This window comes from Embiotoca jacksoni, unplaced genomic scaffold, assembly GCF_022577435.1.
Source record: "Embiotoca jacksoni isolate LCO1_2020_lvr unplaced genomic scaffold, fEmbJac1.0.p SCAF_44, whole genome shotgun sequence".
Classification (NCBI taxonomy): Eukaryota; Metazoa; Chordata; class Actinopteri; family Embiotocidae; genus Embiotoca; species Embiotoca jacksoni.
The window spans coordinates 1,121,750-1,135,000 of NW_027185397.1; the positions used below are offsets into that span (position 1 = coordinate 1,121,750).

At 42.2% G+C, this 13,251-nt stretch overlaps 1 protein-coding gene across 2 annotated transcripts in view; it reads right to left on the reverse strand.

Annotated features, from left to right (window-relative positions):
• fras1 (Fraser extracellular matrix complex subunit 1) overlaps nucleotides 1-13,251 on the reverse strand; it is a 270,187-nt gene that overhangs the window by 79,320 nt on the left and 177,616 nt on the right. For both annotated transcript variants that reach the window (XM_069169324.1, XM_069169323.1), the window contains exons 29-30: nucleotides 8,270-8,429; nucleotides 7,793-7,971 (exon numbers count right to left, since the gene is read on the reverse strand). In XM_069169324.1, the coding sequence (XP_069025425.1) occupies nucleotides 7,793-7,971; nucleotides 8,270-8,429 (339 nt within the window). The remainder of the gene's footprint in view (nucleotides 1-7,792; nucleotides 7,972-8,269; nucleotides 8,430-13,251) is intronic.

A 13,251-nucleotide genomic window follows, 5' to 3' on the forward strand; every position in this document is an offset into this window, starting at 1 on the left:
GACATAGTCTAGTGTTTAGTTGACTAAACTACAACAAATTCAATGAAAGTGGTGATCAGCAATTCTATATGTTCAAATGTCTAGTGTGGAGGATATCATAAGGCCTTGAGGCGATCAGATGTAAAACACAATATTTATGATTGATTCAAGTTGTAAATCGGTCAGATTTGACCCGAACACGACAGCAGGGTTAAAAAAATATTCTCATGCTCCTCTTCTTTTATCTTCATCTTCATCTCACTGTAAACTCTTGAAGTTTGAAGTCTTAATCTGTCGCACAGGATCTCCATTTTTTACATTTCCTCTACAAACTGTCTTCTGTATCATAATTTATTACAGCTGATGACATCTGCCGAGAACCACCAGCAGTCAGAGACAACAGATGTGATAAAAACAGGCTGCCTTGTAATAAGTGTGACAGCAGAAAGAGAAGCTGGCGTCAGCGGCTCTGCAGGGACGAACACGGAGACTCGCTTTCTTTTCATCAATCAACGTCTTCACCGCAACAATATTACAAAGAGGAGACGGCAGAATAATGAATGAACGTCTTCTGACTGAACGGACCACGTTTAAGTACTAATCTGTTTGCCTTGTTAGGACAGTTATTGCTCTGGTTGAAGAAACTACACTCCTGATTGCTTTTAAAAGATTTTCTGAAATCGATGAAAAGGAAAAAAAAATGTGTTTTAAAAATGTAAAATATAATAAAGGACACAGAGGGAGGCTCGGAGGGGGTTGTTCAGCAGCTGATTGTTCATTGATTGAAACAGTGGAGAGCTGTTTCTGAACCAGGATCATAAGAACACACCTCACAGGCTCTCATCTTTCTTTGAAGAAAATGGAAAATAATGACAATTTCACAATTGTTCCAAACACGTTTCTCTCTGAGGCTCAAAATGCTTCTTTAAAATCAGTCGTCTCAGCACTCTTATGTAACGTATGTAATGTTTATTACTCCAGGAAGTAGTCCGACCCTTAGCAACCACCCTAGCAACAGAGAGGATTTCTAGTCTCCAACTGAATAAATACAGAAAAATAGAAACACTAAACTGATCAGCTAGTTCAGTCTGGTTGGAACAAAGATATCTGATGAACAAAGATATCTGATGAACAAAGATATCTGACGAACAAAGATATCTGATGAACAAAGATGTGATGAACAAAGATATCTGAGGAACAAAGATATCTGACGAACAAAGATATCTGATGAACAAAGATATCTGGTGAACAAAGATATCTGATGAACAAAGATATCTGATGAACAAAGATATCTGACGAACAAAGATATCTGATGAACAAAGATGTGATGAACAAAGATATCTGAGGAACAAAGATATCTGGTGAACAAAGATATCTGATGAACAAAGATATCTGGTGAACAAAGATATCTGATGAACTAAGATATCTGATGAACAAAGATATCTGATGATCAAAGATATCTGATGAACAAAGATATCCATGTTCTCATGTGTTTTTAACATTTTAGCTCCGTGTCATGTGTTCAAACCAAACCGGTCCAGCTAGCCTCCTCTAGGATTGTAAGTGCGTGACTATCCGTGGTGTTACGGTACGGGTGCTCGGAGCGACCAAAAAGGACCAAAAGAGACCCGACTTCACCAAATGGGTCATTTAGTAGAACTATAACAAGTAGAAACTACATTATATTACATATTATATAATATTCTATTCTAATTCTATTTTCCTATTGACGAGGTGGAGGGATGTTTCTAGTGATGAGCAGGATGTGTTGTCATGGTGATTTGTTCCAGATGTACAGTTGACCAATCAGATCTCTGGGTTGGAACTCCTAAATAAAATATAGTCCTGTTTTATGTGCTCAATAAAAAAATAGGTTAGTTTCTTTTTTCGAGAGAAATTTAAGTAATTGTCTTTTATTGTTGGTGTTCAAATAAATGTTTTTAATTTGTGAAAGTTGAATCTATACATGTTGATACGTTGCCTGGCAGATCTTTTCTGTCACACAGGAAGTGATGTGTTTCAGGTTTATGTGGAATAAACAGAAGAAAAGCTATATAACTAAGATCAGGGCAGGTTTCAAGAGTGTTTCCTCTCTGATGTGGTCAGATAAGTGTGATGCAGACCTTGATGTCATGGCAACACAATGAGAAAATAAACTGCAGGTCGGATTCAGCTGTTGTTAACGTGCTCTAAAAGGTTTGGTAAAAGGTGCTCCTGTGGTTAAAATTAAAAAGAGAGCTGGTAGGAAACAGTCCCATGTTTTGCTGAGTCATGCATCTACGACCTCCATCATAAGAGTTTTGTCTCTTGTTTTTGTTCCCGACAAGATGAGTCATGATTCAAACAGACGTCGTGTGTGAGTAGTAATCATCTCCATTTCCAAAGAGTCAAAACTTTTCTCTTTTCTCTTCTCGGTTCAGTTTCTGACCTTTGATCTCTGTACTTTTGCTTTGCTGATGAAGCCGCTGAGGATTTCAATTAGAATTGAAGATGATATTAATTGAGTTTCCGATAAAAGACGGAGAAGCTGCTGGATCACTTTAACCCTCCTGTTATGTTGCGGGTCAAATTGACCCGTTTCTAAGTTTGAAAATCTGGAAAAAATATTTTAAAGTACTTTTTCTGTATCAAACGTCTTCTGCTTGCCTTAATTAGTGTAATCAATGTTAAAAAAAAGAAGTATTTGCAACCCCTCCCTGCAGGTTTATATTACAGAGATGATGTTCGGGTCAATTTGACCCGGCAGTGAAAGTGGAGGCTGTAAGGGGTCAAAAGTGTCAAGTTTGAGACAGTCTTTCTTACTTCCTCTCACCATGTTTCACCCCATTTCACACACGCACACACACACACACACACACACACACACACACACACACACACACACACACACACACACACACACATACACACACACACTCTTTCTAACTACCCCACTTGAGTGAGAAATACAGATACTATTTTGACTATTTAGGTCTTAGGAGTCCCACCAACTATACACTCTGCAGATACAACTCAGCAGCGAACTGTAGGACAACATGAGCAACAGAAACTAAAGGATGGACCCTGGAGGCTCTGGAGCACATCCTTGATCACGACAGTGAAATAGAGGAGGATGTGTCTGAAGATGAAGACCATGTTGAGGTCAATTCAGATTATAATGGGACTGATTATGAACCATCAGATGAGGAAAGTGATACACCTGTTCCTCCAAGCGAGACATTCGAGTCAAAAAATCATGAAATACAGCGGTCATCCTCACCTGATACACATCAGCCGAGACTGTCTGCCGAAAATATTGTAAAGACAGTGCCAGGCCAAACCAGGATGGCAGTGACTCGTATCACAGACATCAAGTCAGCTTTTGAGCTGGTCATTCAAAACTCAATACAGAAAGTCATTGTAGAAATGACTAATCTAGAAGGGACATGTGTTTTGGGGGAGAAGTGGAAGGAGCTGGATGAAACACAATCCTTATGACTCATTTGGCTTGATTTTGAGTGAGCGGGTCAATATGACTCTGAACAGCAGAGGTGTCTCATCTCTATTTGTCTACACCACCCCATGAAAAAAAGAACATTTCAAAATGCAAATAAAATATAGGAAAAAAATACATGTTATGGTAGACTAATGCAATTTATATCTATGATCTATGGAGGGGTGAATAACTCCATTCCACTAAAAAAATGATTGAATTGTTAGTAATGGTGTTGGTGAAGAGGTACAAACTATATTTATTAGGATTTTTTTGGTTTCAGACAACTTTTGGATGATTAAACATGCACCGGGTCACATTGACCCGGGAACATCATTGCTGTACCTAAGAAACGAACATAACAGGAGGGTTAATCCCCTTCGCCTTCTGCCCTGCCGTGAAATCACATCAGAATTTTGGGTGCTGCTCCTTTCTGCCCACACAACTTCAATAAACCGTTTTTGGTTTCAGCTTTATAGAGAAATGGTTTCTGGCACGTTCATTTCTTCTACAAGCTGCAGCAGCAGCAGAGGCCTCGCTTGTTCTTTCTAAAACCCAATTTTGATCCCTGCTCACGGATTCTGCTGCTGCTTGTTCCCGTCACATCGGCGCCATTTGGGGGAAAAGAAAAGTTCAGCAAGTTGTCGTCAACTGTTGTGTTGTGTCAATCAGAAGTAATGCAACGGCAGCGCGAAGCCCAGAGTCAGCGCCACCAATCACAAGCAGTTTGTTGTCATCAGAGTCACTCTTCAATCGGCTGGATTTATTAGAGGTGGTGGAGCTGCAGTGAATTAGTGCTTATTAAGTAGATTCCATTAAACATAAATGACTTACTGTATTTTACACAATATGATTTATAGGGTTTCAAATCCAATGAATTCTACATTATAACTCAGACTTGTAGGTGAGAACACAGCATCCTCATTGGATTTCTAAAGTTTGACGTCACATATCCAGCAGTGAATGTGAGACACGGTAAAGTTATTGACGTATGAAGTTCACTGACATCAGGTCAAATGAGTTCTGGGTGCAGCTAATTACAATCTCTATTTTCCTCTTGTTTCTATGTGGACCACAGACTGCACATATAAAAGTATTCGTAGCGTCCAGCTCTGTAAAATGGTTCCGATCCAAAAGTGTCTTCAGCTGTAATACCAGCGAGTGCCACTAGAGGTCGGCTCCAAAAAGCCTCCGGCTCCATAGACTCCCATTCAACTTCTCTCATCAAATCCAAAGTGAATAAAATGTGTCCATCAGTTATCTCGGTGTTGTTAGCTAAAGTCACTCCTTCTTATTAGTTTTCTGGAGGTCCATCTGAAAATAATCCCTCATTCATTAGAAAAGAAGATTCAAGAAGACCTGTTTTGGGGGGCGTGTCTGTTTGATTGACAGGCCTGTGGTGCAATCAGGTTACAGCTATCGGTGGGCGGGACATAGTATCGTCAGGTTTCCAATCAGATCGGTCAGATCCACCGCTGGCTCCTCCCCCAGCATGTCCAAATATGGTCACTTCCTGCTCCAAACCGCTCTGAACTAGCAAGATGGTGACGGACAGAATCTGAACTGGAGGATTCATAACGTTCACAAACCAACGATGACGTCACTGATGGATGATGACATCACTGATGGTTGATGACATCACTGATGGATGATTATTGATCTGGAGCCATCACAGTTTATTTTGCAGTGCACCTTTACCAATTTGTGTGGTTTTTTTTAAATTTCTTTTAAAATGTTTTGGATCCAGTGATTGAAGTCTGATTTTGTATTAACTTTGATTTCATCAGTTTTTGTCAGCAGAACAACTTTATTGTCTTGTCTACAACGACTGTCTCACAGCTTCAGTTTTCTTCTTTGTGAATACAGTCTGGAAACTCAGCTCGTATCAGCATTTTCACAGCCACTCTGAAGGCCGGACCAATCAGAGACCAGTGTTGGTGGCTAACCGCGTTTGTCCCGCCCCTCCTTCCCTGTGATTGGACGGCAGGTCACAGTTGACGAGCGTTAACACTTTTCAACTCTCGCTTACTGGAAAACAAATCGCCAGATGTCCCTCGTTCAGCGCAGAATAAATACTCAGCACCTCGTAAGCTGCTGGTGTTCATTAAAACTGTTTTACACGGTAGGTAGCTGCAGCGGTGGCAGAGTGTCGGCCGGTTCCGCTGTGAGCTGATTGGTTGAAATTAACCAGAGGTTTGATGTGTGTGTCTGGAGCAACCTCTGCTTTTTACTGAAGAGCTCCAAGTTGCGGCTCCAGACTGATATTCAAATCCATCACCTCTAAGAAAGCAACACACACTTAAATCAAATAAAAACTGGCGGAGGATGATAATACCATCCTGACAAACTGTCACGTTTAATCGCCACCTCTGACGCTAACGGCATTTCAGTTTGTGACGGGTTCCTCTTTTTGTTCGCCGGTTTTCCACCATCTCGCACAAATAATGAGACACTTGGGGAGTTCATTTGAATTCAGCAGTGTGTAATTGAAATGCATTTTGTCCTGATGGACGCAGACAAAATGCGGCGGGCCGGACGGATGCTGAGTGCAGTGTGATGAATGTTCCAGCGGTTTTAGAGGGATCGTCTCTGATTTGGAGCCAGTCTGTGAGTAATTTAGGGTCATTAACGCTAATCAAGATAAGTCGCCATGGGTTGATTATCAGTGCGGACGCAGTGAGAAGAAAGTCGAAGAAGAAAGTAGGTGAACAAATAAAGCAGGAGACAAACTCGAGACATAAATCCTGTCAAAATGTCGGCTGCATTAATGCAGAGTAGAGTTTGAAGTTGGTTCTGATCGATGACTGAACCTTTCAAAATAAAACAAAGACTGATGAACGCTTTTTACAGCTTCTATAAACCCAACAGAGGAGAGGAGAGGAGAGGAGAGGAGAGGAGAGGAGAGGAGAGGAGAGGAGAGGAGAGGAGAGGAGAGGAGAGGAGAGGAGAGGAAAACACAAGGGAACATGGAAGTGTGAGTGAACTTCAAAGAAGACGCCACCGAGACAGAACGAGGACACACGAGAAAAAAAACCAAAAAAACCCAAGGAGACAACACCCCTCTGTGTCGGTCTCCTCCTCCTCCTCTTCCTCCTCCTCTTTCCTTATCGGCCCACGGAGACTTCCTCACAGCTTGTATTTATTTTGTCTTATCAGTTTAAAATTTTTTTTTATTTATACCATATAGTGGCAGTCACACACTCAGCAGAAAGTATATTAAACCTTGAAACATGTTTATTCTGACAGCAGCGTCCTCCAGGATTTTATTTTACTTTCATTTTATTTAATGGTCTGCTGTAGCTGAACTCACCATTCATGATATGTTTCACTTTGAGTTCAAACGTTTAACAAATTCATACGATAGTTCAGGTTTTGCATAATTGAGTTGGTTTTCTTTCCCTCCTGCTAGAATCTTCATGGCTGATACTCAGTGACGTTTTTGATGGTCTGTGCTCTGAACCAGAACCTCATCTAACTGTGAATATGGTCTGTTCCTCCTCCAGAGAATCATTTGTTCCATCCGACTGGGCCTCGACCTCCAGTTCATTTTAACCAATCAGCTCGCGCCGAAACCGGCCGACACTCTGCCACCGTTGCAGATACCTACCGTGTCCACCGGGGGGTTTACTGAGTACTGAATATTTTTTAAACAGTTTTAATGAACTCCAGCAGTTTGACGAGGTGCTGAGTGTTTATTCTAGTCACCAAGACTTCAAAAATCTTAACACTGCGCTCGTCACTGTCACCAGCCGTCCAATCACAGTGAAGGAGGGGCGGAACAAATGCAGTTAACCGCCGACACTGGTCTCTGATTGGTCCGCCCTTCAGAGCAGCTGTGAACGCTGATACGAGCCGAGTTATTCAGGGAGAAGGAAACTGAAGCTGTGAGCGACAGTCGGAGCAAACGGCATACTTTTCTGTCACTTCGATCTCGTAAGTAGGTCTCTTTATAATATTCTGTAAAATCGTCCGTGGTGGCCAAGTCTATATCATCTGCTAAACCGTGCGGCCAACGTGACACATTTATGTCAATGTAAAATATGATGAGAGAATCAAAAGTCTTCTGAAACTTAAAAACAAATCATAAAAAATGGAGGTGATCCCAGTGTCCCTGCTGAAAGCTTCCAGCTCCAGTTCTGCTGTGGGTCAGATGCATGTTGACAGGACTCACAGCTCAACACTCAATCTATTAATAAGTGATGAAAACTGACTGGAAGCATAAAAGTGTGCTTTTTGTTACAGTTAGTGTAGTTGTATGTACTCTGTCAAATACCTTTGAGATTAAAACAATCCCATCTGAAACCTGCTCTCTGCACACAGAGTGTCAGAACCGGCTCTGACCTGGAACTGGAACGAGTCGCTGCTGCTTCCCGAGCCGAAGTGTCGGTACCAGACGGCGCCGTCGTTCACGTCCTGCTGGGTGAAGGAAGTTGTGGGCGTCAGGCCTCGGTCGTCGGCCAGAGAGGGACGCCAGCCCTCCGGTGGGCCGTCAGCGGGCATGGACACCAGCACCACCTCACCTGCACACAGGGTGGAGGTGGAGGTGGAGGTCAGGGCAAACACGCTGGTGGTGCAACATGACAAGCGTGCAGATATGAAAGGCTCATTCTCATGAAAACACAATGATTCTCAGTTTTAGGTGATTTTACAGTGAAATTAAAACAAAATATTCGATTTCTGCCAACAGATTCTTCTTAAATCCTGAACACTGAGCCTTTAAAACCAGTTAAGGACCAACTGCAGTTACAAAATAAGACATTTTAACACTGTTTCAAAACTAGCTCTTTTATACGTCAGAGATCTGTAAAGAGTTTATACCATATTTAGGTTGTCCATCCGAGGCCAAGATGGTGTAGACGATGTCATCGCTGCCGACTCCCTTATAGTCCGTCTGCAGGTACTTCTTATCAAGTCGGACCATGCCTCCCTCCTTCACCCAGGTCATCAGCACAGACAGGACGTGAGGGGAGTCTGCAGACTGAAACACACACACACACACACACACACACACACACACACACACACACACACACACACACACACACACACACACACACACACACACACACACACACACAGAGCAGCTCTGTTAGTTGGTTCTGCCTCTGACCCTCAGTTCCTCCTGAGCAGCAAGTTGTCTGAAACTTCATTTCAACTGATTTGAAAAATAACAACATCCATTTGTGTCATTTTGCTTTTTCTGAATGTGAATTTCTCCAGAATACTTTAACATTGATAAGATGGTTACTAACATCCATTTACACAAAAATATTTTTGCAAAACTAATACAAAAAAATGTAAAACTCTTTATGAACTGGTGCAAAAACATTAACATGTATTCTCATTTCATTTTCACACAATCTAAAATCCTTAATCCACATCTGCAGTGACCTTTAGGTTTGTGGGTCCCAGGAGGCGTGAAGCTCCGTTCTCTGGCTGCAGTCCTGAGCTCTGAGCCCGGCCTCAGCTCCACCAATCACAAATAATGTCTCACAAAAAAGATTCAGTCTGTGCTTCCTCGGTCTGAGAACTGACAGCACAACTTTGGAATGAGACTTATTTTTGTGATGGTGTATTGATCCAAGACATAGAGCAGGATTAGCTCAGAGAGCTCAGAGATGGAGGATGAGTCAGCGATGCTCAGAGGACATTTCAGCAGGGAAGCTCTCTGCTGTCAGGCAGCTTTCTGAAACTCAACCTCAAACTCACCGTGTCACCCGGCTGTCTAAACAAAAACAGGGATGACACACATCTAAGACATCTATAAAACCAACCGCCAAGTGTTTCAGGAACGTCAGCCAGTAGTTAAAATTGTTGCGTTGAAAATTATACTGAGAATATCCTGTAATAGTGGGAATAGTATTCCTGTTTTACCAACACTCTTACAACCTTCAGTCACCTTCACCTCAGTCCATCTTCAATGATCTCGGTCCAGAGAAGGCGGCGGTGTTTCTGGATCATGTTTCTATCTGGTTTCTTCTTTGGAGAGTTTTAACATCATTTGTGGACGCAGCGATGAACTGTGTTCACAGACGATGGTTTTCACAAGTGTTCCTGAGCCCATGGAGCGATTTCCACTCCAGAATAGTGTGTTTTTAATGCAGTGCTGCCTGAGGGCCCGAAGATCACCACCATCCAATATTGGTTTCCAGCCTTGTCCCTTGTGTTCAGAGATTTCTCCAGATTCTCTGAATCTTTTAATGATATTATGAACCGTAGACGATGAAATCCAATAATTCTTTGCAATTTCATCGAAAAGGAACCAACTTTGATACCATTTTCTAATAATATCTAATAATCAGTGTATCCGTAATTGTTTAATTTGACCAACGCAATACCAACACATCATGAACCTTCACATATAGTATAGAAGAGAAGACTTGATGTTTTATTAATAAATAAGGAGTGTTTATAACTCGACTGCCAGCACATAACTACATTATAACAACTGTCATGAAGCAGAAGGAAAAACAGCAGTGAAGGAGATCTTTCATAAACTGACAAACCCAAACCTGTTAATGCTTCTGAACTAACACACACACACACACACACACACACACACACACACACACACACACACACACACACACACACACACTCATACATTTGGCCATTTACTGAATGAGATAATCAGCGCAGCAGCATAAACACTGTGGTAGAGGGAGGTAATACATTACAAGAGTATGCACAGGTGTGTGAGCCTGACTGTGTTGGATGTGTGCGTGTCTGTGTTTGCAGATAACAACCTGCTGACCATCTGCGGCTCCTCCGCCTGCCGCGCCGCTGATCCAAATCACGCTATTACAGCGCAGCAGCAGAAGGCAAAGAATCACAGACGAGCGGCGGATCGACCGAGGAACAGAAAACACATAAGTCAGCACGGCAGGCTTTTAACTCACAGGACCACATCGTCCAGGAGATTATCAAGTGCTCACGATGAGCGCGGCGGCCTCTCAAGGACATTCAGGCCCAGAAGCAGTGTTCTTCAAAATGGATCCAACACTCTGCCAACTCCTCTGATTTCCCAAGATCGCTAACTTTCTTTGAACTGCCGGTGCTGCACCCACGTTTGGTAATTTACCGTTTTTTTTCCTTGGATAATACACAAATCTAATGAGCTTGTTCCATGTGAGATTTGTGTCTCTCCATTTGGACAGACAGTCTAATCTCCTCCAAACAGGTGCAGAGAAACTGAAATGCAAATTTCTTTGCTTTCGACTTTTGGGAAAGCAAGAAACAGAATTCGCTTGATGTAACTTTAAACTGATTCAAAAATGAAGAGGTTAATGAAACAAACACCATAAAGGAAGAAAAGCTGCAAACAGGACATTTGAGACAAGAATCAGAATCCACTTAATTCATTCAATTCGTTGTGTCTGTCTCTGATGGGCTGCAGATTTAAGATCTGGTGTTTTGGGCTAAAAGCTGGAAACAATTCTAAAACAGTCATGTTCCTCCAGAGAACATGAGAAATGAAAAATTAAGACTTGACTCCTACAGACTAGTAAAAATAAAACACTGTCTCTTTGCTGCTTTAAGGACATTAAAGGTGCTGATGTTGCTGCTGCTGCCTGCATCCCATCAACAATGAATCTCCAAAGGATCTTTCACATTTAATTGTGCTACAACAAAATAACTAAAATTTTGTCTTTAAAAATAAATAACTATATTATTCTTATCCTCAGCCACAGTACTTTACAGAATAAATGCATATAAAGGGCACTGAGACAGCCGGCCTGAGAAGACGAGATGAAGCCGGATGCAGAGCTTTTGGCTGCAGTTCACAAAAACAGAAATAAATGACTTTGCCGAGATGGAGTCAGAGTCATCCATAAAACATGGGCGGGCTGCCGACCAGGATGGTCGTGATTTTGTAATGACAACAGCATTGTCATCTCTCTTATTTCCATAATATTTTTGGGGGACGGAGCGGACAGGACGAACTAATGAACTTGTCAAACAGTAAGCGAAAGTCACAGAATGATGATTAGCTCCACATTCACATTTTTTCACAATCAAGCAGTAACTAACAGTGATGTCATCGTTGGTTTGTGAACGTTATGAATCCTCCAGTTCAGATTCTGTCCGTCACCATCTTTACTAGTTCGGAGCGGTTTGGAGCAGGAAGTGACCATATTTGGACGAGCTGGGGGAGGAGCCAGCGGTGGATCTGACCGATCTGATCGGAAACCTGACGATACTACGTCCCGCCCACCGATAGCTGTAACCTGACTGCACCACAGGCCTGTCAATCAAACAGACACGCCCCCAAAAACAGGTCTTCTTGAATCTTCTTTTCTAATGAATGAGGGATTATTTTCAGATGGACCTCCAGAAAACTAATAAGAAGGAGTGACTTTAGCTAACAACACCGAGATAACTGATGGACACATTTTATTCACTTTGGATTTGATGACAGAAGTTGAATGGGAGGCTTTTTGGAGCCGACCTCTAGTGGCACTCGCTGGTATTGCAGCTGAAGACACTTCTGCATTGGAACCATTTTACAGAACTGAAGCTACGAACACGTTTATATACGGTCTATGATTATAATAAAATGTCCTGCCATGGCGTCTGAAACAATGAAGCATGTGGTAAAAGTAAACGTGTAGCATCAGGGAGCTGCTTTTAAATGCAACAAATCAGAGCAGTCTAAAATAAGATCATAGATTTGGGATACAAAGCACCTTTACAAATTAAAGTGATGCTTCGATGAAGATGAAGACAAGCTGAACTCGAACTGCCTCTTCTGCTTGACGACAGAGATGAGCTGCTGACCTGCTGGATGGCTGATCAGAAAAAAAGCCATCTTAATTCCTTTCTCTTTCTGCCGGTGAACTGAAGAGCCCGAGGGTCTGTCGGAGGCTCAGACTTTTCTCCCCGAGAAAGTAATTGAAAACCCAGGGTCCTGCTTCCTATTCAACCGAGCTGCAGCTCAGCTCAGGGATCAAGCTCCATCAAGACAAAGTCCGTCCATCAGAGGGTCATTACGGGCCTGATTAGTCGTCTGCTTTCAGAGCTCAGTAATCCTACTTTTAGGAAGCCTATTGTCCCCGACCCAGCCGGGCATCGACAGCCACAGCGGCTGCCTTGATGATGGGCTTGGAAGTACAAAGAGTTTCAGAGAGTGGCACACTTTGAAAACTGAAGAATCATTGACTCCAGTTTTTTTAAATTCAGCCAGAGCTCCTAATCACTGAGGGATTTATTTAGGGACATTGTGGGAGGAGTCAGGGTTCACCGAGCCTTTCTCCAGGGGTTTTATCTGTAGATTTGTGGTTTTATTGCCTCTGATCCTTTTCTGCCTTCTTTTCTCACTGCCACGCCGTGCCACTCCTCCCAGTTGTGTGATGTTCAAGTTTGCAGGGTTTTTTTCTATTCTTGTGCATTTTTAGAAGTTTCTTCCTCAGCTGGATGCTCTCTGTGTTCGAGCTGCGATAGACAACTCGGCATTTCGGCAGATCCACATAGCAGCGAGACATTTGAACTTAAACATTCAGAAATCCTGTGAGACATCAGTCAACAACACAAAGCATGTTCATGTTTACCAACTAGCTGCTCTTTGATGGAATATATCAGAAAGAAAACTAAAAGGGAACAAAAGGAAAGAGTTGTTTGGATTATCAAAGCTTCCTCTAGCAGGTGCACTCACTTCCTGCTGTTTAGAAGACACTTTTGGATTTCATCTTGAACTTTCAGTGTGCTGCTGCTGGTTTAATAATTTCTAAAATATATGTACATTTTAATCTGTATTGTAATGTACACACTGAAGTCTCAGTCACAAAATGTAAATTATTCAA